This window comes from Lissotriton vulgaris, chromosome 6 (assembly GCF_964263255.1).
Source record: "Lissotriton vulgaris chromosome 6, aLisVul1.2, whole genome shotgun sequence".
In the NCBI taxonomy this organism is placed as follows: Eukaryota; Metazoa; Chordata; class Amphibia; order Caudata; family Salamandridae; genus Lissotriton; species Lissotriton vulgaris.
Window position 1 is genome coordinate 1257523758 of NC_141694.1, and position 26691 is coordinate 1257550448.

General features: G+C 43.5%; 1 protein-coding gene across 1 annotated transcript in view; it reads left to right on the top strand.

Moving 5' to 3' along the window:
• Nucleotides 1-26691, top strand: part of LOC147708722 (uncharacterized) — a 215784-nt gene that overhangs the window by 121740 nt on the left and 67353 nt on the right. Inside the window, exons 12-13 of the mRNA XM_086925768.1 lie at nt 3858-3929; nt 5781-5870. Coding sequence (XP_086781894.1) covers nt 3858-3929; nt 5781-5870 — 162 coding nt within the window. The remainder of the gene's footprint in view (nt 1-3857; nt 3930-5780; nt 5871-26691) is intronic.

Consider the following 26691-nt stretch of genomic DNA (forward strand, 5'->3'; position numbering starts at 1 on the left):
GGCGAGGCATCAGTTGGGTGCGGTGGTGCATGGTGGGTTTCCGGAAGGTTAAGTGGATGCAGTGATGGCCGGTCCAGTGGAGTTCGGTGGTGTGGTTGAAGGAGACGTGGGGGCTTGTGGCGAAGATGGGGTCAAGCGTGTGGCCGGCGGAGTGAGTGGGTGTAGTGATGAGTTGTCTGAGTCCGAGTTTGGCTAGGTTGTCGATCAGGGTGGTGGAGTTGTTGTCGTTGTTCTCGAGGTAGAAGTTCAGGTCCTCAAGGAGGATGTAGTCTATGGAGGCGAGCGCGTGTGAGCTGATGAAGTCGGAGATGGAGTCGCTGAACTGTGGTCGGGGTCCAGGGGGTCTGTAGATGAGGGTTCCTCTGAGGGTGGTGTTGGGGTCGGTGTGGATCTGGAAGTGTAGGTGTTCGGCGATGTTGAGGGTGTCGTCGGTGCTGGTCTAGGCTCTGAGGGTGTTCCTGTGGACAATGGCGATTACTACTCCTACTCCGTTGGTGCGGTCCCTGCGGGAAATTTTATAGCCGTCCGGGATAGCTATAGCGATGTCGGGTGCCGAGTAGGGGTTCAGCCAGGTCTCTGTCAGGAAGGTGACGTCTGGGGAGGTTGAGTAGAGAAGGTCCCAGAGTACAACGGCGTGTTTGCGTGCGGAGCGAGTGTTGAGAAGAATGCATCTGAGGTAGTTGGGTTCTTTCCTGGTGGGTGGGCTGGCGGGTCGTGTGCTGGTGAAGCTGCAGTTCCGGCAGGAAGAGGGCCCTTGGATGCGCTTTGGGGTGGCCAGGCAGTATGTGAGTTCTTGTCCGGTGTTGAGTGCGTGGATGGGGTTGGCGTCGTATCGGTGTTGGGACTCGCGGGGGCCAGGGGTTCAGGTGCTGAGCGCGGTCCAGGCATGGACGGGTGCAGATGGGCTTGCCTTTGGAAGGAGAGGTGGGAGGGAGGAGCAGCTGGGAGGTGGGAGCGGGCGAATGGGAGAGCAGGGGGGCGGGGCGCAGGGGACGCAGCGGCAGGAACTGGGGGGCAGAACAGCAGGGATACCGAAAGGAAAAGGGACACAGTAATGGCACAGCTGGGAAGGGGGCACAAGGGCAAAAACACACAGTGAGCTGACAAATAATACAATTTACAATGAAAATAAAAATACCAGAAACAGGGGCAAGAGCAGGGAGGGCCTCGAATCCCAGACAGCAGCAGCGGCAGCTGGGCTAAGGCAAGGGCACACAGGCAGTGCTGTGCAGTGTGGGGAGCGACCTACCAAGGACAAAACACAGAAGTACTTATCTGTAATGAAGGAGCAAATAAAAGAGGATGATGACTCTGGACATGCATATTGTCTGGACATTCTATTGCTTTATGATGTATTATTGTTCTTTAAAGGGCTGAATGTCGGGGCTGCCAAAAAAGGTTATTGTAAATGGTAGCATCCGGTCTTGTAATAAAATCAGCCACCTTCTCATTGCCTTGTTCAACATCTCAATAGCAACAGCCACCTGCCTCAAAGACTGGAAACAGGCAAAAGTCAATCCCCTACTAAAGAAACCATTAGCAGATCCCAGTGAATTCCAGAACTGACAACCGATCTCCCTGCTCCCATTCCCTGCCAAAGTATTAGAAAAAGTAATCAACCAATAACTCTCCTCACAACTGGAACAGAACTACTCGATTCCTCTCAATCTGGATTCCGCAGCAACCACAACACAAAGACAGTCATCATGGCAGGTACCGATGACATCTAAGACCTACACGACTGCGGAGAGACTGTGGCTCTGATTCTCATAGACCTCTTGGCAGCCTATGATACGGCTGCCACCCCACATTCATCACAAGGCTGCACAACAGAGGCATCCAAGGAGCTGCTCTCAGATGGATCGCCTCTCCTCACCAGAAGAATGCAAAAAGTCAGTCTACCCTCACTTCGAACCAAAGAAAATCATCTGCATTACAGACATTGCCAACTGGATGAGGGACAACTGCCTGAAACTCAACCCAGACAAGACAGAGGTACTGCACTTCAGAAACAAAAGCTCTCCCTTGGACGCATCTTGGCAGCCCTCTTAACTCAGACCCCCACTGACCAAGCCTACGAGCCGACTACAGACAATACAGAACACAGCAGTCAGACTCGCCCTGGAACTCCCTAGACTAATTCGCATCACCCCCTACCTCAGGGAAATTAACGTGTCTCCCTGTACAGAAAAGCTCCTGGCCCACGCATACAAGGTCCTACATAACTGCGGACCGCCTACTTTAACCATCGACTGCACTTGCATCAGCCCACCATACATCTCTGCTCCACTTCCGTCTCTAACCTTCACCCCCGCATCTGACATAGCAGATGCAGAGGTCGTTCCTTCTACCTAGCAACAAAAACATGGAATGAGCTACCCCCTTATCTCCGTACATCCCCATCTCTTCCAGAGTTCTGAAAGTCCCGGAAGACTTAGATGTTTGGCTTATCAACTGGACTCTGCCATCGCCTGTAAACCTTCACGTGTGACATGAAGTGCTATACAAATCTACTGATTGATTGATGCTGAGAGGCAGAATTGAGTGAATGATTGTTGTTCATGGCAACACATTTGAAGGGAATCTATTTCTAGCTAATTAAAGGAACATAGAAGTAGAGCTTTTTGTGCACCCTGTATGAATGTTGGTTGTTTTTATTCCTTAGTATAATCAGTGAAAGAGAGTTCATAGATATTAAACTTACCAAAAATACATTTTCTATGTGTTGTATCAAATGCTCAAGATTTTCATATTCAGATATTGTTCCAAAGTATGGCCATTTTTTGATTATTATACTTATTAGAATGATCTCTGAAATCGTGAAACTGGCTCAGCTAGTCCAAGGCAGTAGAATGATCACACTAAGTATTCTTATTTACCTGTGTTCCAGGTTCAATGAAGGTCTGGAAGCCAGCAGGTGCAATTGGCTTTTTTGGCCTTCCTATAAGGGTGTTCATAGATGTATTCTCCACATGCTCAGTAGTAAAAGCTCTTAATTGCCTGTTCTTCTTGTCATATCCACTCACATACATGGTAGTCAATTAATGGGTTATGCTCTCAGAACATGGTATTAACTAATCATAACACACTTTGCAGTTGGCAATAGTGGATAATACCTTACAATCAGCTCTAGATGAGAACTCTCAGGACACTCTTCATCATTAGTGAACACATGCCTATGGGCAGTGAGATCAGAGTGCAATTACAAAAAATAATAAGGATGTATCAGTGTAGTACCAATAAATAGCACAGACTGCATAGGCAGGCTGATGTTTAGGAAAACATCACTTGCACATGTAACGATAATCCTCACCTTTCTCTGCAAAATTATGTAACTTTCATTAATCTTATGAATTTACGTTTGTTGTTTTGAATTAGTATATTTTACTAAGATTCACCTCTTTCCATTGGCTATGAACTTGTCCACTCCCTTACATCCTAACAAGGTGAACATGCATCCTTGCTGTTATTTCTCTTTAAACATATTTGCGTGTATTATTTGTCTGCCAGAAAAAATACTTCATGCAGTCTATTTATACTCATGGAATGTTTATAGGCAAACTAGCCAAATACACTGCTCTGACACATATCTTTAAAGCCTTTAAACCCTTAAGGGTACCATGGCTAAAGATATGACTTTACAGCAAAATAATATTGTCATCTCCTACTCCGCATGATTTACTAGAAACAAGGTTGCTGGCAACAAACTGTGTGTGATCATGGTCCTACTTAAACCTCGGTGCCAATGAAAAGTTTGATGAGAGTCTTTCATTGTAGTCATGGAGGTGGAGTTTGGTGTGGAAAGTGAAAGTTGGCCTTAAAGTATGTTTTGCCTAAAGCAATTTTTACTTTTACAGCAGCCACAGTGGTTCCCGGCAGACACAATAATTAGAGGGAGCCGAAGCCTCCTACCTTATTCTGGCGAAAGGGTAAGACGGGGCACCAAAGGCCACCATGTGTTTAGACATTTCCTTCACCATGTTTTTGAGTATTTCCTTTGCCTCAGAACATTTTATTTTTTGGTTTCTATGAATACGTAGTAAAAAAAACAGTCATTTCTTGCCACCTGTCCCTCTCTATAACTGGCTAAACAATCTGCTCTATCATACATTGTCTTATCTTACTGCCTCACCCTTCAAAGGATTTTACCCAACAGTGATTACATTATTATGTTCTTTGAGTTTTGACAATAATGTTTCCGAAGGTTTGTTGACTTAAAATGAATGCTGTTTCATCAAGGTTAATAAAGGCTACGAATTTATTCTTTAAATAGATGACTGTTTACAATGTATGTTTCTCAAGACAGCGTAGTTTTTACAATACTACCATATACACATAGCCAAAATGTATGAGGAAGATTTTATGTGAATCAGTGCTGTTTCTTTCTTTTTTGATTCCAACATTACCAGCTGAACTAGCCATTCAAACTCTAAATATAAAAGACACCAGGATCTTCTGGATAAATTATAAATTCCACGCAAACCTTTGAAACTGTTTATCTCATCACCACCTGAAAGCAAACTTTCTCTTAATGAAGTAGACCCAGACTGATGGCTTGTACAAACTTCAACTGTGCAAAAGTAAATAAGACTTTCCCCGGTTTTGTAAATGCATATTTAATGGTAGCACCCATCTTAATGTCACTCACAAGTAGAAGCATGGTGTCCTTTACATATATTTTAAAAAGAAGTCTAGGAGAATTATGATGCCTTTTATGATACAAGATTTGGAATACAACTTTTTCAGAAATATCTGCAGTTAATTCGATACCCTCTGCCAGAGCCACCAAACTCTTTCCTCACTCTTACCATGATCTACTGACTTCATTTTAATCTTTGTACTCCTTAATGATAAGACCAGGACATGGTATTGACAAACCTGAAATGTGTCACAGACTCGATTGGTAGGAAGGTCGAGAATCAAGATTGCATTGTTGAAGCTTAGCAGCCAAAGCTGCCATAATAAATGGAACTACTCAGCCAGAGTAACTTTTAATGCATGATAAATATTCCTTGGTACATAAGAAGCCTCCTCCAGCTCTGCTGACTTAGGCCCAGTCACTCAAGGAGCTTGTGGAATCCTGCAAGCTTCACAAGCTGTCGCTGGACTACCAAGGTCTTAGAGGAATGGTAGAGACATCTTAGGGAAAAAAACACATGCACACACCATGCAGTGTATATCTAGTCTGTGGACTTTTGAAAACTCTTACATTATCATATTCAGAGGACTTTAGTAACTGTTTTAACTTCACAAATTCTGAATACACATTCAGGTGCAAGAGAACACCTGACATGGGATTCAGTGAGCTTCTGTACTCTGTAGCTCACTACCTATGACCTTCCCCCAACGCAATGTCGACTCATCAAAATCTGCAAAACTAAAAACTTTATGTGGACTTCATTATTTCCCAGGGAAGTTTTCAAAAAATGTCTTTTGAACAGAAGGATACACAACTCAAAAGAAAGGGCCATACTGAGTGAATATTTGGCTAGCCGCTGCATCCGCATGTACCAAGGCATAAATAAATATATTTCAAAATATTTCTATATATAAATGTATATATACATATATATGTGTGTATGTGTGTGTGTGTATAACTTGATGATATACACATACTATATATATATTCAAGCATGTTTCTGTTATAAAATGGTAGGAAAATATTATTATTTTGATATCCTCAAATACAAAGTAGTGGGCTGAGAAGGAACGTGAGCCTCATTAGTGTAGGCTGGAGTTGGCCGTAATCTTTGCTGAAGTCATTTTTGGATTCTTTACAGCTTCCTGTATGCCTTTCAAGACACCGCATGGGACAGAGGAATTTTCCATTGATTCTGCGCATCCCACTTCATATTGCTGGAAGAGTATGGGTAAGTGAAAAATCATTTTAATGGAGGAATAGGTGCCAGGTATTTGGGTGTTTCATTTGCCCTCCATGCATGTTCTTTAACAATGGATCCACTATAAATGTTATTTCACACACCCTACTCCCAATCCATAACTAACTTGACCTTCTTCTAAACAAAGCTGTTCCTAGCATTCTCGCCAAACAATAATACCTCTAAACCTTAGACTATCTTCACTTGTTGCACTGTCATTAAGCCCACTTCACTATTCCACTATGCCACTTTTCTGGCAAATTCTTTCCCCTTTCCTCTTCGTTCCCCATATGTCTGGATTAGACATCACTCTACTTTTAGCTTCCCCATTTCATTCTCTGGCACTTCCTCCCTCACCTACACACCCAACAATAAAGTTTAATTAAATTCAACAGGTATAGATCTTCAGACACATTGGATATTTTTTGGCTCGCTAGTTTTAACCACATCCATATTTCTACATTTAGATGCTTTTCATGCAATTTATGAGATTGCATCAGGTAGATAAACTCACCTTCTTAAATGTGGGTGGTGCTAAACACTTTGATGAGGGTTTTTCAAATGGTGTTGTGTGGATAATGGAAGTGGGCTTTGGAGTATTTTTTGCCTCATGCTATTTCTTACCTCTTCAACAGCCACGTTGGCCCACCACAGAAGCAATGATGAGGCTGAACAACAGCTTAATACTTTACACTGGTGAAAGGGTAAGTGACAGATGATTTCAAAGGCACCATGTTTTTTAGTATTGTCTTTGTCCCAGTACATTTTATCTAGTTGGCTTCTAGCAATGGTGGATGGTCTACAAAGCCAATCTCATCCCTTGCACTCTGCCCCCGTCCAAAGCAAAACCGTTCACTCTCTTCTTTACAGCATCCTACTCTTATTGGCCTCTGGGTTTTGAAATGACTGTTTCTTTAAGTTTATCAATGCCAAATTAACGCTGTTTTTGCAAGGATTAATAAAGGCCAACAATTAATTCTTTACATATATGAATATTTACAATGCACAATTTGCAAAGCAGTCTATCTCTCATCCTTTCTTCCACTCCTCCAAACTACCCCACACTCCCTTCACATCCCTTTTCATACCTACACAGAGTAAACATATTTTTCAAATCACAACCACTTTTCAAGGTTATTGGCTAGATCTGCAGACCGTGTATGTCCACATCACCATTTACAAGTGCCTAAGACCTCATCTGACAGTTGGCTCTCTTAAATACTTTACGAACAGACTCCAAGTCGTACAGAATGCAGCTGCATGGCTGCTGTTGAATATACCCAAACATCAATCAGCCAGATCCTCCTTGAGGGAGCTTCATTGGCTCCCAGTCCAAGCCAGGATCAAATTTAAGTCCATAAGCTTGGCTCACAGAGCCATGTATAGGAGAGGCCCCACCATGATACAAAAGTTGGTCCCACATTATTCTCCCCTTCGCCACCTCAGGTCAAGCTCTAACTTTCTGATAAATCCCACCAGCTTCAAGAGAGCCAGGTGGGGTCGAAGGTCTTTCGCCCACCAGGTACCTAAACTGTGGAACAGTATGGATCCGAAACTCCGAATGATTTAAAACAAAGCGTCCTTCAAAAAAAGACTCAAAACATGGCTTTTCCCCTAAATTCATGCGCAAACAACTGCCTGTACTATCTCACCTCAGCGCTGGGATGCCCAAGGGTAGCTATGCGCTTTCAAAATCCCCTAAACCTAAATCGACTGTTCACAATCCATTACAAAATAAAAGTATTCCCTTTTTGTTTTTTGTAAATAGTGACAGCACTTTTGACATAACAGGGACACCATATTTTCCAGTCCAGTGGGGAGTGGCAATCCAATTTCAGACTCAAACTCATTGTTTGGTGTTTGCAGAGCATTTTCCCTCCCTCCCTTCTTCGTATATGACGTCACCAGAACTCCTCTATAGCCAGTGGACCATATTACAGGTTACCTTTTATGTATTTTCTTATTTTACATACTTACTTTGGGGTAATAAACTTGAAAAGATTGATTTCAAACAGACAAATGTTATTGGCAATAGTAAGCAAAATATTGGATCATACCGTTTAGTTGCCTGCAGTGAAATAAAAAGTAATGCTTGATATTGCTGAATATGGAATTTTAGAAAACACATTCTTCTTATACGAGTAAGGGATTGTCCAAGCTGTTCTCTCAAAGGGTCAGCTAGCAATGACATTTATTGGATTTAGAATATTTACCTTTTTCAACTCTCCTCTTAACTTTTTTGTCCTGTACAGAACTGTACACAGTTTGGCATGGTGGAAATTATCATGCCAAATTTGTTGCAGAGTCCAAGGTCTTGGTGGAATCTAAAAAAGATTTTTCAATGGAGCATTTGCCTAAACTGCTCCATTTTGTAACTACATAATTGTGACTGCATTGTGTGCTATACATGTGTGTGCGTGTATATGAACATATATACATATATTTTTTTATATATATATATATATATATATATATATATATATATATATATATATATATATATATATATATATATATATATATATATATATATATATATATATATATATATATATATATATATATAGAGAGAGAGAGAGAGATAGAGATTGAGATAAATTTGGATATATCTTGAGCGAGCAAGTGATAGGCTGTAGTTTTCTCCAGACATTTGTGCATATTCAAACAACAAGAAATGAAAAAAACGCCTTTTCTAGACAAATCACATTACAGGTAAAAACAATTCAGTTTTCTAACGTCCTGTGATTATCTTTCCACCTATCTGAGAGTTGGGTCTGTAGACTGATCTGAGAGGAGAGGGGTTGTAATAATGTTTAGTGCAGTCAGCTTCTGAAGTCTTTTTGCCTGATGCCTTTTTTTTATATGTTTCCCAGCTACCCATTTGGCCTACCACAGGTGTAATGGCACATTGGAGCACCCAAAAGGTTACGACCCTTCATCATAATGCTGGAAGAGAAATGGTAGGTGATAAGGGATGCTAGTAAGTGAGTTGGAACCTTGTATTGAATGTTTCCCTTGTCTTTCCATGCTAGCAATGTCGAAATGGTCTCTAGTGTAGTTATTCAGCATGACACCAAAGATTGCCCTATTCCTTGTCTTTCTAATAATGCCTTGACCAAGAGTCACTCATTGCTATTCATGCTCACTTATCTTAGGGCGAGAAAGCAAAAGACACACAATTGATGGACGGAGTGCAGAACAAATCAAAACACTCACCCCCAGTCAAGAGATCTGGGTTAAATCCATCATTCTTTTGCTCACCATTCCACCCCAGTTTAAACCTGGCCATATGCAAATCAGTCTTGACCATGTGCCTCATGGGAACAGTCCACCCCGAACTGCCAAGCCAGGTCCTCACTGGACCAGAAACAAGCATCCTAGGACCGGTTTCGGGGTTTCCCCCTCTTCAGCCAGGATAGCTTGATTCCAATGGCACAGTGAGCCCAGGACGCACATCTGGGCATACCTGGTGCACTTAGGATGAGAACGCAAAAGACACACAATTGATAGACAGAATGCCGAACAAATCAAAACATTCAGCCCCAGTCAAGAGAACTGGGTTAAATCCATCATTCTTTTGCTCACCATGCCATCCCAGTTTAGACCTGGCCGTATGCAAATCAGTCTTAACCCTGTGCCTCATTGGAACAGTCCAGCCTGAACTGCCAAGCCAGGTCCTCTCTGGCCCGGAAATAAGCATCCTAGGACCGGTTTCGGGATTTCACCCGTCTTCAGCCAGGATAGCTTGATTCCAGTGGCACAGTGAGCCCAGGACACATGTCTGGGCATACCTGGGGTAAAAAGGACGAGAAAGCAAAAGACACATAATTGATAGATGGACTGCAGAACAAATCAAAACATTCACCCCCAGTCAAGAGATCTGGGTTAAATCCATCATTCTTTTGCACACCATGCCAACCCAGTTTATAGCTGGCCATATGCATATCAGTCTTGACCCTGTGCCTCATGGGAACAGTCCAGCCCGAACTGCCAAGCCAGGTCCTCCCTGGACCGGAAACAAGCATCCTAGGACTGGTTTAGGGGTTTCACCCCTCTTCAGCCAGGGTAGCTTGATTCCAGTGGCACAGTGAGCCCAGGACTCACATCTGGGCATACCTGGCGCACTTTGGGTGAGAAAGCAAAATACACATAATTGATAGACGGAATGCAGAACAAATCAAAACATTCACCCCCAGTCAAGAGATCTGGGTTAAATCCATCATTCTTTTGCACACCATGCCAACCCAGTTTATAGCTGGCTAAATGCAAATCAGTCTTGACCCTGTGCCTCATGGGAACAGTCCAGCCCGAACTGCCAAGCCAGGTCCTCCCTGGACCGGAAACAAGCATCCTAGGACTGGTTTAGGGGTTTCACCCCTCTTCAGACAGGGTAGCTTGATTCCAGTGGCACAGTGAGCCCAGGACTCACGTCCGGGCATACCTGAAGCACTTTTGGTGAGAAAGTAAAAGACACACAATTGATGGATGGAATGCAGAACAAATCAAAACATTCCCCCCAGTCAAGAGATCTGGGTTAAATCCAACATTCTTTTGTTCACTATGCCACCCCAGTTTAGACCTGGCCATTTGCAAATTAGTCTTGACCCTGTGCCTGAATTGGCATGGTGAGTACAAAAACTATGGATTTAGGTCCAGATCTCTGTACTTGGGTGAATGTATGACATTGTTCTGTGTTCTGTCCATCAATTTTTCTTTTTGCATTTGTCCCCCCGAGTGAGACAGGTATGCTCAGACGTGAGGCCCTTGCTCTACATGCCTCTGCAGTCAAGCTATCCTAGGTGATGAGGGCTGAAATCCCGAAACCGGTCGTAGGTTGCTTGTTCCCAGTCCAGTGTGAACCAAGCCTGGCAGTTCAGGCTGGACTGTTCCCATTGGGCACAGGGTCAGGACTGATTTGCATATGGCTGGGTCCAAACTGCAATGGCATGGTGAGCAAAAAAACAACGAATTTAGGTCCAGATGTCTGTACTGGCCTGAATGTATGACATTGTTCTGCATTCTGTCCATCAATTGTTCTTTTTGCATTTGTCACGGGTCGGGTATGCTCAGACCTGAGTCCCGTGCTCTCCGTGCCCTTGGAGTCAAGCTATCCTGGCTGAAAACCCAAAACTGGTCATAGGATGCTTGTTTCCAGTCCAGGGAGGACCTGGGCTGGCAATTCGGGCTGGCCTGATCCCATTGGGCACAAGGTGCATGACTGATTTGCATATGGCTGGGTCCAAACGGGAATGGCATGGTGAGCAAAAAAACGATGGATTCAGGCCCAGATCTCTGTACTGGGGTTAATGTATGACATTGTTCTGCATTCTGTCCATCAATTGTTCTTTTTGCACTTATCTTGGTACACATTTTTCAAACAACATTTTTTCAGTTACCTTGCAATACTTTTACCTGAAACATAACATTTGGCTTGATTGCTTAATTTTTCAACAAAGTCGATATTTTCATATCACCTGCAGCAGTGCCCCACCCAATAGAAATTTGTGTTAAATTCGATAAGCTTCTAAGAATTCTGTTTGGCCTTGAACTTTATGTTGGCCGTTTTAAACGTACCTGTCCCTAGTGACACCACATATAAGGGGACAAATGGAATGCTTTGTTTGTCCTGGTAATATCCATACCCTCTAGGATACTCTTACCACATGGCAATTCCTGGAAAGTCCTAGTCCTACCTTTAACATCTACATAATAGACATCATAACAAATATAAAATAGACATTTTTCAGAACATACTAAAGAACATGTTTAGCCAATCCCTCTCAGTCACATTCTAGTTCAATTTTCTATGGCAGACCCATCAGACCATGGCACTTCTCAATATGTCAAGAATATCCAGCATTCTCTAAGACTATTGTTATGCTAGAGATTTGCACCATCACGGATGCCCAAGAATTTCCAAGATTTATTGTCCCAGGGCCATTATATCACTAGGGGATAGACCACTACAAGTTGCAAAGAAATATTGCCATTATGGTAGGTCCAGTATTTTACCATGGGTGGGCAATGTGAATCCTCTAATGAAAGTAACTGGTAGCCAAGAATCATCAACACCAGTGCCTCCGACACATTGATTTTTTGCCCCATGCAATACATATTAGCTGTAGGAACACTTTTTTAACCAATTTATGTTCAGGGAGCATGTTTCTTTCATCTCCCTAAAAAGAGCCCCCAAAAAAGTCAAATGTAAATAAGCAGGATTAATCTGCACAAAAAAAATCATACACAAGCATGCACACTCACACACATGCACACATTAAAGTAGAATGAAACCCAGAAGGAAAACAAGTAGAAAACATATACCTCCTGATTTCTTTTTAACTAAAAAGCCATACTTATTTTCCAGTTGTGGGCATCTTTCTCCACCGATGTAGCATCGCCCTACAGACATAGAAAGTACAATGGTCTTTTGAAGGCTTTTGAACTGTTCAGCACCACATTTGGTTTGCTCAAATCTATTCTGTAGATTAGGGTCTTGTAGAAGGTTGACATAAATCGGTCGGCTAAACTATGAAGAAATAAGCAAGAGCCTTCATTCCCTACAGCATTCCTTTCATCTTCCTGAATGATTGGTGGCATGTACCAAAATACTTGAATCTAACTCTGTGGATTGGTGGATCTCATGGGTCAAAATAAAGATTCAACCAGGGGTAATAACAGATCACTTTCTCCATAGACTTAATGGTCTATTTGAACTGCCTTCAATGGCTTCTCCATCTAATGCATACTGAATGCTCCATTAAGAATCCTTAAGGATAGCAGTAATTGTGCTAGGAGTTCTGATACATGCCAGTGTGTACGGAGAAGAAGGAACCTCCGAATGTTGCAGAACTGAAGATATAGCTGCAAAGTGATAACCTTGTGCTCTCTGCATATTTTGCAACTTGTAGCTTCAGTAACATCTCCCTTGAAGGTACTGCTATGAAGTACAAAGACCAACATACTCTTCTAATGTTCAGATCTATTCAAAGTGAGTGAATCTTTAAAGATTACTGATGCCAATAGCATTCCAGGTAAATGCTATTTCATCCTCCATTCCACATGATATCATAAAGACTATTTTGATGATTATGTAGCCATTACTTACTTAAGCTTAGTGATTTGGGAAGTGTGGCCTAGTGATATGAGAGGGTCATTTGTGGAGGGCAGAGATGTCGGTTACTGAAGGTGGGCCTTGTACTGGGTTGTGCCTGGCTCTCTTTTTGTGTATTTACGGCTATCAGTCTGGCCATTCCGAGACAGAATTACACAGTGGAGCAGCTCTGTGATGTTCAGTGTCGTACTGCACAATGATGAGGGAGACTGCGTAAGTAAGAGGGGATGTCAGTGAGGGGAATTATTTATACATTTTTGTGTTTCCTTTATCCTCCATTGATGTATTTGTGTGAGACACATTTAAAGCTGAAATCTGAAGGAAAATCGAACAATTTATATTATGCAATTCAGGATGCTGAGCTCTGCTATGATGAAATATCTTCAAGCTAAACCTTCACAAAGTAACTGCTGCCACAACAATTTAGAGATACGCAGAAATAATGAGATCCATTGATGAACGAAAAGTCCTGAAGCAGGATAGCCATTCACATCTTTGCTATGTGCATGCAGAAGAGTGGCAAGATCCTTGCTCTTTATAAATTAAGCCGAAGCATGCATTGACAATTTTAACTCAAAATAAATATATAAGATTCTCTCATGAAAAAATGTATCCTGTAAGCCGGGCAAAGAGCCCGAGCATGACCAGTCTACAGAGCTTCTTATTTGAGCAGCACATCTGTATTCAGTCTGATTACTGGAGATTCCAAATCAGTTGTAAATAAACAGACTCTGATTAACTATGAATTGCAACTGATCAATCGTAAACAAAAGCAATATATTTAAATTTTATTCTCTAAAATACTTCAACATGTTTAGATTTAAATTTATTCAGATGATCTGTCATAACTGGCAGGCTATAAGGAGTAATTTCAACTTTCCATTTTTCTCTAAAAATACAATATGAACCAATCATAATCTTCCAACACATGTGCCATAAATGTCCATTTTAGCATTTCATTTTATGTAAGTCAGGGTGTGTTTTGTACTGAATTTCAAAATGGATTACTATGCTACTTTCATTCCTCGACCACTAGATACTGACATTTTTTCAAATAGATGAGGGATTCATTATCTTCCTTCTATAACAAATGATGGCAAAACTAATGACTAACTGGGTGTCACTAACTTTGAAGTTTCCAATACTGACCATCAAAATATTGGCATGAACTGGTCTGCACTAATGACAACAAAGCTCACCAACTTATATCTTCAATGTCAAATTCCCTATGCTGGAGATGCTTACATTTGTTTATATCCCAATTTGTCAGGATGGACAAAAGAGTGAAGAAACCAAGAACTGTGATCAGGTATAACCCCAGGGTTAAAGGAGATACCAAGGGGCTTATTAAAAGTCTGGCGGTCCACGGATCGCCAGACTCGCAGGGATGCAGTGGTCTTCCGAGCGCCCTGTTACAATTATAGTGGTCAGACCGCCAATGGCCTCCAGCAGCAGCCAGGGAACCGCTGTTCCATGGCAGTGCTGCGATGGTCTTGAGGCCACAATATGCCTAAAGGAACCGCTGCAGTCCTGCCAAGCATATTGCAAGTTTCTTCTCTGCCACATTGTTCATGGTGGTTCCTCCTCCTTGAAAACTGTGCTGGAGGGGAAACAAAGCAGGCCCTATATAGGGACTCCTTTTGCCTCAGGGCCATGGTGTGCATGCAGGGGGCACTACATGTGCCCCCCGTGTGCATGCACCCCAGTTCCTGCACAACATGGTCAATACATGCCATACCGCGCAGGAACTGTTTTTGCCGTTCCCATTGTTGTGCTCATTTTCTGAGGCACTGCCATGAGTACGTCAAATAAAAGCCCGCCAGACACAAGAATTACTCGCAATCTGGCGAGTGACCTGACCACGGGATTGGCGGTGCGGCTGCAGGGCAGAACAGGCACTCTTGTAATCAGGACCCAGAATGTGACATAAGACCTTCGCTAGCAAGGAACATATCTATCTGAGATTTTTTTTACGAGAGGAGGGAAAATATGTAAACCCATGTTCTGTCATCTGAGAATATCGCCAGACATTCACCAGAGCATAAGATTCCATTACTTGTATTACAAAGCAGCCCTAGCCATTTCATTTGAGCTGTAGGTGCTTCTCAAAGAAGAATTTAGCCCTCGCCAACTAAAAGAGGAGTCTATCCATGGGTTAAGGACGATGTTGAAGTCCCCTCAAATAATCAATTGTTTTGACCGCTGATGTAGCTCTGAAAGCAGACTATTAAAGACCACAGGATAATCATGTCATAATGCGTAATTGGCCCCTCTTGACTGTTGCTATGAGCCATCGTCCACCCAAATCTATATAGTGGTTGATGAGTGTCTAGCTCTTATCCCGAGCCAGTAGGGCAATCCCTCTCTGAGAGAAGTGAAACAAGCTGAGGATAGGACTTGATCCCAGCAATCATCCAGAAGAGAGGCCTGTTTATTCAAGAGCTAAGTTTCCTGTAGGCCAACTAAATGTGGATGAAGATAGTGTAGCACCTCTTCAAATAATTTTCGCTTATAAGAAGCCTATATTTCATTGATATTCCATGAAATAATATGAAGATGCTGGTCAGTACCACACCCCAGGCGAAACCTTGGCATTCTTGATCGAATAACTAGCACACATTGAAAGAGAACAACAGCACAGAATAATTATTGGTCCTAACTTTACCGTCCACAACCATAAGACATTCTTTTTTCCAACAACCCGACCCCCAGCCTTCCCCTAACCCTATCCCTTCCATGCAAGGCCCAGAAAAAGGCTTGACTACCCCCGGTCAAAAGAATACCATTAGCACTGTAATATACATGAGCACATAAACTCCCCTCCCCCCGGAGCACCCCAGACCGAGGATGGATGTGGGAAAAAGAACTAAAGGGGCAGGGCAGAGACCTCACAAGACAACCGCTCAAAGGACCCAAAATGTTTTCCCCCAGAGCCATAATTAATTAATAAAGAACCCTAATGAAACCTTCGTGAAATCAAATCTAAGTGTCAGCTGACCCTGCAGACCTTAAGCTTCCATTAGCAGAGAGAAAGAAAAAAAGAAAAAAGGGAAGGCATGCCCAAGAAACTAAGTAAACCACTCTGTAACAACCTACCAGGAAAAAGAATCAAGAAGAAAAAGACAAAACAGAATCAGCCAGATCCATTAGTCTCCTGATTTTCCACCACCGACTTGGTCAAGAGCTACTCAACCTCAGGGTGTTCAAAACATGAATACATATGCTCCTTATATTGGATGCACAGGATTGAATTGCTAGCTCCAGTAATGAAACCGAAGCTCCAAGCTTTTGAAGTGCCGGGATATGCTCTCTCAGCTGCCAACGCCGAACTACAGTCTTATGAGAGAACTCTGATTGAACAAAAAAAGTCTACTCCAGCCTCTTTCACTGGTGATCTTGGAGGAGCCGCCCTGTTATCTCCTAACGGAGGAGGACGTTACCCAAATATATATCAGGATGGCCCGTGAATGCAGAGGAAGAGAGAATGGATAGCAATGGGTTCTCTGAATCATGCTCTTCCATGTCCCAGCCCCACAGTGTAAGAAAGGCTTCCCTAAACAACAAAACTATATAGTGTCTAGTATTGTTCCTCTGACCCCTCGGGGATCCCCAATATCCTAAGGTTATTCCTGCGAGATCTATTTGCCAAATATCAGACCCTTGATGAGAGAATGGTCATGAGATCTGGGTCTTGAGAAGACAGTTTGAAGGCTTTCCTGAACCTTCTCAACTTGCATAAGTTGTGAGTTTGGGGTGTCCATATTTGTTGAGAGCTTCCTTTAATCCTAGGGTTATATCAGATCACAATTCTTTATCAAAGAAATGGGCTGTTGCCTTACTGGGTCCACGATAGATCTAATGCATCTGCTATTTCTGGGATTAAGAACACTCACTGTGCTATTGTGATCAATCCTGCCCTTATGCAAGAGGAGTTCCACAGCATTCATCATAAGTGGTATGACTAGGTATTGGTCCCTCCCACAGACCAGATCATTCAGTTTCTTTGGGTCCACCATCATCGGAAACTGTCTACTACTCAGTAGCACAAGCAAGAAGGACAAATATCGGCCTCCAAAGTGTAAGACACAATTGGCTAGCTGGCACGAGGCTAGGCCTGTGGCACCGATCAACTTCCATTGGATTTCTATGTTAGTTTGTCACATCTTGTACTACCGGTTCTCCGTGATCTATTCAACTCTTTTGAATTACTTGGGCAGCTTCCTGGATCATGGACTGAGACCAACATCGTCATCTTTCCCAAGAAAAGGAAAGATCCCTTTCTCGGTGGTTCATATCAGTCTATTTCTTTGATTAATGCTGATTCCAAGATTTATACTTAGATTTTAGTAAACAGGCTTGCTACGGTTATTTCTGATCTTGCTGATGAGAATTAAGCAGGGGTGAATTTTGCGAATCTGGCGTTCGCGAATTTGCGTATTTGCGAACTCGCAATCTGAAAAATTTGCGGATTTTTTTTTGTGTTCGCAAGGGTTTCTGCCAGTTCGCGAGGATTTTGTACCAGTTCGCAATTGCGATCTTACTTGTCGGCTCTCAACGGTCGCGACTATGTTGTTTCTACGTCTGGTTCATCATCACACGTTCCCAGCACCCTCTGTTTCACCACTGCCACCCTCTGTTTCACCCATGCCACCCTCTGGTACATCAATGCCACCCTCTGGTTCATCATCACTGTAGATTATGGGGGGGAAAAGAAAGCACACCTGCGCTGCTTCAACTGACATGAATTAATTTGGGGTTGGTTTATTAATGTGTCACTGTTTTAAAATTCCAGTCTGGCTCCTGCTTCCTTATCTGTAATTTGCTTTCTGTTGCAGTGCAATTTTTTTCCAGGACCTTTGTGGCCTACTTGTAGCTATTCTATGAGCCTGCTGTGAGGGTCAGAGCAGGGTCATACAATTGTTGCAACTAGCAACTGAACTCTGGAGGGGCCCCATTCAGGAAGCACTACAGGGAATGGTTACTATTACTAATGATGAGTTTGAACTTTTGCACCTGCTGAACAGAAAGTAATGCCCCAAACAAACATAGGCAACTGAACTCTGGAGGGGGCCCTCAGGAAGTACTACAGGGAATGGTTACTAATGATGAGTGAACTTTTGCATCTGCTGAGTGCTTTCTGCAGAACAGCAACTGTAATGCCCCATAAAAACTTACTTATGAAAGTTGATTTCTAATCCAAAAGTGATCCAAAGAGAGGCAAAAGGCCTCAAATCCAAAAAAGTGCAGGCAAATGTCAACCTGAGGAGGTATTCTGATAAAAATCATGATTTTCAGAAGGTCTATGCTGCTTGCTAGTGGATTTTTTGTGCAGAATTGCAAATTTTGTAATTTCGCGAGTGCGAGATTGTTGCTGCCCGCCGCACCTACTTGTTCGCAATTGCGAACTCTCGCGATGCGTCGCCAAACTCCCGCGGGATCTCGCAGCAAGATCCAAAATGGCGCAGCACTCGCAAAATATTGAGAAAAACAACTCGGCAAACGCTGAATGACGGTAAGTGAACGCCGCACGATGCAAAATTGTATCACCAAGAAAAAAAAATCTGCTGCGTGCGAATATGCGGTTTTTCGGTAAATTCGCGAGCGCTCGCGGATTGCGAATTTACCAAAAATCCACGAGCGGAACGGATTTTTCGCCCATGCTTAATGAGAATCAACATGGTTTTATTTCACAGCGGGATAAAACCGCCAATCTCAATATTGTTATCACTGCTCTTGAGGCAGACTATTCTCGAGGAAATCTGGTTAGAGCAATAACGTTAGACTCTGAAAAGGCCTTCAAAAGGGGCTCATGACCTTTTCCTAGGGCCATAATGGCTGTGTAAGAGATTGGGCCGCGCTTTATTGCTTTTCATTCAACAGCTTTACCAGAATCTTAAGGCTAGCGTTTTATGTTCAGGGTCTTCTACCAACCTAATTAAGATACGTTGTGCACCTGTAAAGTGATGTCCACTTTCACCTTTGATCTTTGCGCACTATATAGAACCTTAAATTCAAGCCCTCAAGAGCCTGAGGAATACTGCTTTGCTGCAGATCCATCAACTTGAGCTCAAACTGCTTGCCTGTGCAGCAACCATCACCATCATGACCTCTGCCCCAGAGGATTCTCTGGCAGCTATTGAAAAATTAGCTAATGAGTGTGAGTCTATCTCTGTGTACAAACTAAACCTTGATAAGACCCTAGTCCTTACCAGCACTGTCCCTTCTTGGGATGATAGGCGATTAGTCAATTCGGTGACCGACCTGGGGATCTAAGTCTCTGTGAAAATGGAGGATGTAAGGGAATCTAATTATGGCATACTATCTGGCAGGACGCAGGAGATATTTAGTAAGTTGTTGTATTTGAATTTTGGACCCTAGTGTAATTTTCCCGATTCATGCCCATATATAGGTATAAATCACCCTATCCTTATATAGGCATAGAGCGATTTCTTGGAAAAACCCGCCTTCAGCAGACAGGGACTTCCCCTTTCTTGAATATTGATTTATCTAAGACCTCATGGAGTTTTCAAAAGAACTGAGTCTTTGATGACGTTATTATGTCCAACCTTACGTCAAACTTGGCACCTTCAAGGTATAAATATGCCCACACTTGCCCAGGCAAACACACTGTGGTTTGGAGCAGTTCGACTATCTACTTGCCTGACGCAGCTCGCTGCAGCAGGTGCAGAAGGAAGCCGACCCTCCAGCAGATGCACTGAAAGAGACGCTGTCTTTTCTCTTGCCGAGAAATCCAGCTCCAGTGTTTCCAAGCTACCCTTGTGGGTTGTTGGGAAATCGAGTCCTGAGAGAGAGATACCAGACCTCTTTAATTCTAAAACCAAGGTACGGAGCTGATTAGACCCTTAGAGAAATCTTGGATAGGTTCTTAGCAAAAGAATACTGAAACTAGGCTACACCTCACTTACTTCTTCCTTGTACTAGACCTAGGTTAGGTACACCGGGGTAGGCATATTTTAGAAGCACCAGTTGAGTACTTTTAGTCTTTATTTATTAATGTACATATTCTATGTATCTTATGGTTTAGAAACCATATCATGTTTTTAGAGTATTATTTTATAATACTCTTCGTACTGTAGGCATTGTACTTTGTAACCAGTATTACAATTGTAGCAGTTCATTTCCTCTGCATGAGAAATAAGACTGTTCGTTTTATTGAAAACGCCCGTCTCTCTATTTCTCTGTACCTCTGGTGAAACAAAGCATGCACGATTGACTGAGTGAAATAACTATCTATTGTTTCCGCGACTCTGAAGATAAGTTTTTATCTCGGGAAACAAAGTTGTCATGTTTTAAGCGGTTGTCAGAAACGAATCCCTTCTTGTTTATTTGAGAAAGTTTCTAGTGACCTCCGAGCTAACTGGCACTCACAATTAAGTCTAATATATTCGATAGAGACCCAGTCGACCTCAGTCCTACGTCTAATCTATAGTAAATGTTTTTCCAATGAGCAGAGCCTATTGGGAATATAGGAACTACACTACAAAGCGGCATAATTTCACAATGGTCTAATCTGTCAATGCAAGTTAATCAAGATGATTATTCTCCCTTGCTACCTATACATCTTTCTGGTATACTTTTGTTTTTAGCCAAAGGTTTTTTTACACAAACAGAGGCTGTCTAGCAAATATTTATCTGAGGTATAAAAAGCCTAGGGCTTATATCCTTCTGTTACAGCAAACACAACTGGAGGGTGGACTTTAATTACCACATTTACGTTTCTACTTTCTAGCAGCATGTACGTCCAAACTAGTAAAAGCATTGGGATACAAACCAAGGGGGCTTGTTTCCAGAATTCCTCTCTTGGGGAAACCAATATCTCCCCAAACCTTGGAATTATCGATACTGTCTGTAAGAAGTTGGCCTGGTATATACTGTCCACAAATTAAAGTGGGCACCTTGAACCAGTCCAAACGACCCTTATGATGTATGAGGTCAAAGAAAACCTTTTGTAAGTTATCCCAGTAGTAGCTGTGAAGAGCAGCCTTCAGGCTTAATCGTGAAGGAATGTAAAGCAGCTTATTTTACCAGAATGTCACCTTTAGTATTAATTAAATGAAAGGGAACCACACAGTAGTTATAGAAATATGTATTTCTTTATATAACACTCTCTAGTATCCTCTACACAAGGATACAGCACAAAGAACATAATACTGTAGCACAGAATCAATGGTAAGTAGCAATAATGCACAGTGGGCCCAGAGGGGGACCAAACCATGTACTAAAATAGGGGTATAAGAACCACGACTCAAGTCAAGATCAAGTCCAGAAGGTGTATAATCTCTGGGACCCTAAGGAACCACCCAAAGTGAGTACTTAGTGACCCCACGGAGGACGGGTGCATTGTGCGTACACAACCGCTTGTGCCGGACAATTCAATAGGAGAGTTGTGGTTGCACTTTTACAGTTTACAGTTTAAGGACCCTTCCGAAAGCACTAGGAAGAAACCCCGTGGAAGTTAGGAGGCTGGAGAGCTACACCACCTGTGGATATTGTCGTACCCGAGTTACCTATCCCAGGGGAGCAGGGTGGGTAGGTCTGAAGTGGCGTCGGAAACCGCAGTCGATCTCCATGGAAGTCTTCCATAAACAGTCACTGCAGGGAAGGAGAAAAGTGTCCGGTGTAATCCAAATGTGGCTTCAGGATGAAAAGAACCTAAAAGCGGAGGGGACAGAGTCTGGGTCATTGGGAGTGACCAGGGGCTCCTAAGCAGATGCCCACCAATGTGAGATGAAGGTTTTCTTGACTCTGCAGCCAGGGGGACCTGACAATGTTGAAGACAACCAGGAGCTGGATGCGAGCTGTCCCACGAAGGATGTTGAGTGCTGAGGGTTGGTGTCCGGCGGGAGCACCAACAAGCCTTGGCACCTGCAACCCACGCAGAAGGTCAAGAAAGGTTGCGGAGTGAACCAGCAAGGTCCAGGGGACTCACCAATTGAAGTGGAATCAGGGTAATCATGGAGCAACTAGGTAGGCCACAAGAAAGTAAAATTGACCTTCACAGAGACCCACGGGCCGGAGCCATAGAAGTCGCGAGGTGGCCTCGGGCAGTTTCAAAGAACAACAGCTTGCAGGGCACAGAGTCAATGGAGGCCTGAGTTCTTGATAGGAAATGTGCACAGAGGTGGGGGCGATCAACAGCCCAGTGCACAAAGTTCGGGAACTCCAACAAGCATATGCACTCGCAAAAGTACGCGGTGCACATGGGTTCCAAGTTATGCAGTCCCCATGAGGAATACGGGCCTCAAACTTGGTGAGATGGCAGCTGAGCCTCAAGGAACGTCGGGACCCACCTCCAGTGTTGCTGGAATCTTTGGAGTACTCAGGAGCTCTGGAGCAGCAAACCAGTCAGATGCGGTGCCTGCAGATGCTGGGGAGTGAGTCCTGCACTCCAAGGGAGATACTTTTGTTGTCTTTGATGCTCCACAAGTCATGCACGGAGCCTGTATGGTGTACAGGTACAGACCAAGCTTTGGTCGGAATGGGAGATAAAGTCGGTCCTAGCCGAAGTCCAGCTAAGTCCAGAGTGTCCAGACTGTTGAAGGTCAGTGGTTTCTTCTTGTTGAATCTTGTCCACATCGAATCTAATGTCTCAAGGTCAGGTAAGACCTTTTGTACTCACGGGAGAGGGTTGGACAGATCCAGGGGACCCACCCAGAGGAGGGTCTGGACAATGGAGAGGATACTCCCCTGTCCTTTGTCCCGTTTTGCGCCAGAGCAGGAGCCAACGGCTCCCAGAACTGGTTTGAACTGGACTATGCACAAGGACACCAAGTGGGCCCCTCGTGCAGCCTTTCAGGCACTTTGGAAGTGCACCCACCTAGTCCCAATACACTACATCCTGTCTCGGAGGTGATCACTCCTCCCTGTGACAGGATGCTTAGTGTACTGCCTTCCCCTGCTCGAGCTTGGCTCAGCAGCAGGAGGGCAGAAATATGTCTCTGGTCGGCTGCATCCATTTTGTGCTGACCGGGTCAAGAAGGCTGGTACCGAGAAGACCAGGGACGCCACGAAGCTTGTTTCAGAAGGGTGGAATATTACCTCCCACACCAGTTAAGAATGTGTAGGTATGATTCCAAGGTGTTTTATACCAGACAGACACAACATGTTTTGTTTCAGCCGTTTTCAAGATAGCATTTACTGCGAGGTTATAATTAGGGCTTCCGGTTTTATGGTATTTATCTTTTTTAACATTTCCGTCTGTATTTATCCATATTTCTTTTTTACCCATCTTATTGGAATTTGTCCATATTTAGTTTGTGAATTGCGAATATATGGAGTCAGTAAATGGGATGGTTCCTCATTTATTTAACTGATAAACATGCACTCATATTTTTGCTGCCTGTCGCGTTGTAGCAATTTAAGCAGCCAAATATAGTGCAAAACACTACACCTTTAGGTAAATATGAGCATTATAATAGAAATATATGTTACCATACACCTGCATTTTGGGAAATCTCAACCTATTTTTAGCTTCTCATGTTGCTTATCTGCTCAGCTGTTATCTTAGAAATCACGAAAAATAGCATGGAGACTCACCCACAAAAAGCCCACTTTTCTGCATATATCCGCTTTTACAAATAAATACAGACAGTAAACACTTTGTTTTCTGTCTGTAATTATCTGTAAACATCCATAAAAACTTAAAAGCAGGAGCCTTAGTTATAATGCACCTCTACCTATAAGTCTGGCTGTGTCACAGACAACCTGGGAGAATGGTCCCCGAAGTATTCAGAAGGGTTCTGATCATGCAGGAGCACCCTCTCCCTTAAAACCTAGCACCTTGCCTTCAGGATTGTTAAGGCTGCTATAGGGGGGACTTATAAGTTTTAAGTGTAGTGACCTGTAGATATAGTGAACCTATATCTTTCGTAAGTGGTGCAAGCACCAACTTACAGAGGCTACAGTAGCTAGCCTCTAGGTCCATTTTGCATGGTATCTCATGGGTTGTATAATACATGCTTAAGCCCATGGGAGGCCTCTGGGGTATCTATGCCCTGGGTAAATGTGTACCACATACTAGGGTCTGACAAGAGTACCTCGGTATCCAATCTGTAGTGTACCTAGTGCACACCATAACCAATTTAAGGAGAAAGCAGGTGGACTGGGGTCCTGGGTAGCAGGAATCTAGTCAGGCTATTCAAAACAGTGTAACATGTTATGTTATGTTATGTTAAAGGGGTTGCTTATATAGCGCACAGCTACTCCAAGGAGTGTCCCGGCGCTTTCTAAACCGCAACTGAAAAGAAGAAACAGAACATAACAGCTTACTGATTATAGAGCCATGTTTTCAGAGCTTTTCTGAAGGCAAAGAGATTGGAGGTACGACGGAGATCAACAGGAAGGGAGTTCCAAAGTTTAGGGGGAAGATGTTTAAAGGAGCGTCCTCTTATCCTGGCCCTCCTAATGGGAGGAACCGTTGCCAGGCCAAGACTTTCCGATCGGAGGGATCTGGTGGGTTTGTAAAAAACGAGCCGTTTTTGAATGTACGAGGCCCCAACCGAATGGAGTGCCTTGTGCGTCAATGTGAGAGCCTTGAAAGTAATCCGCTTCTTGACAGGAAGCCAATGAAGGGAAGAAAGCAGCTCTGATGCCCTAGCTTGCCGAGGTAGGCCAAAAATAGCCCTAGCCGCGGAGTTTTGAACTACCTGAAGTTTATGCAGGAGATAATCCGGTAAACCCAGGTAGAGAACATTCGAGTAGTCAATCCTCGAACAAATCAAAGCCTGTACTGTCAGCTTCCTGTGAACTAGAGGAAGCAGAGGAAGGAATTTTCGCAGCATTTTTAGCAGACCAAAACAGGTACTGGTGAGACCTGTGATCTGTACTTTCAGTGAAAGGGTGTTGTCGATTTTGATCCCCAAGTTTTTCGCGACCACAGAGGAAGAAGAAGGTGGAGACATGCTCACCGGCCACCATTCCTGCCAAGGCGGATCTGCCTGACAGCCGAAGAAGAGCACCTCAGATTTATCAGGGTTGCACTTGAGGCTGCTTCGCTGAAACCAGTCGAAGACAGCCCCAAGGCAACCACGGATGCTCTCCCCGTCAAACTCCATGCCCCTCTTGCAGGTGAAGAGAAGCTGGGTGTCGTCAGCATATGATATGATCTGGGCACCCATGGACTCCGCAAGTACCGCCAGTGGAGTCATGAAGATGTTAAAAAGGGTCGGGCTCAGCACCGACCCTTGTGGGACTCCGACATCCATAGGCGGCACCTCTGCGGAGTAAGGAGGGGCCCAGACCACTTGTCGACGACCAGCTAGGTACGATCTCAACCAGCTAAACACCGTCCCACGTAGACCAATCTCATGAAGTCTTCTCAAGAGGGCCTCATGTGGGACGGTGTCGAAGGCCGCCGACAGATCCAACATCACCAGCATTACTCTTCCACCTGCGTCGAGAACTTCCTTAATGGCTTCATTAACCTCCAATAGAGCGGTCTCAGTGCTCAAATTGGAGCGGAAACCAGATTGGGTAGAGTGGAGTAACCCGTGATCTTCTAGAAAGGAAGAAAGCACAGAATGGACGTGCTTCTCGACGATCTTAGCTAAACTGGGCAGGAGAGATATGGGCCTATAGTTAGCATGAATCTCTGAATCGAGGCCTGGTTTTTTTAGGAGGGGAACAACCATTGCCTTCTTCCAGGCAGGGGGAACATTGCCGCTAGACAGGGATAGGTTCAAGACCGGGTAGATCAGGGAATTTAGAATCTTAGCATTGCTAGCAAGAAAACTCGCCGGGCAGGGGTCAAGTGGAGAACCTGATTTAATCCTGAGTAAGAGATCCAGAGAGGTAGATTCTGATAAAGATGGAAATTCCGATAATATGGGGCATGTGTCAGATGGAAAAGACATCAGATTAGAGTCAGTCATAGATACATAGGGAGCAGCTGGAGGCAAGGATTCCTGGATCAATTTAATTTTTGTATAAAGAAGATGGCTAGCTCCTTTACCCAAGGTTCAGAAAAGTTATGCTGGGCAGAACAGGATTTGGGAGACACAAACTCTTTGACGATGGTAAAAATTTCTTTACAAGAGTTTGACAAAGATTCAATTCTATTGGCGAAATAATTCTTTTTAGCCTCAAGGATAGCAGCGTGATAAGATTTAATCAATAGTTTGTAAGCAGACTTAGCTTCCTGATCGTACTGTTTCCGCCATAGTCTTTCAGCTGACTTACAATTTCGCCGGACAAGAGCAAGTGACTTAGAAAACCAGGGAGCCGAGCTGCGCTTGCTAGATGAACGAGGCGTAGAAAGAGGGGCGAGATCATCAAGCCTTTCAGTCAGCCATTTCTGAAGAGTTTCAAGGTCTCTCTCCAGATGGCCGGATAAGGTACAGGGATGTTCGTGATATGCTTGAGCCAGATTCTCAGGGGTAATTTTGTGAAAGGGTCTACTAGGGTGCCTAAGTTGGTTCGAGTTAATACAGGAAGTTTTACTTCTACCTTGAATAAGAAAGCTGATCAAAGAATGGTCAGGCCATAAGACAGGAGTGGGGCGGGACATCGTAAGGGGGAAGGTGGAAAATACCTGGTCAAGAGTGTGACCCTTATCATGAGTTGCACTAGAGATGAAGGGTGTTAGGCCGATAGGAGCAGTGATGTCCATGATTTTGATAGCCTCACTATCCGACTATACATCCATGTGGATGTTGAAATCCCTAAGCATTATACAATGTTCCA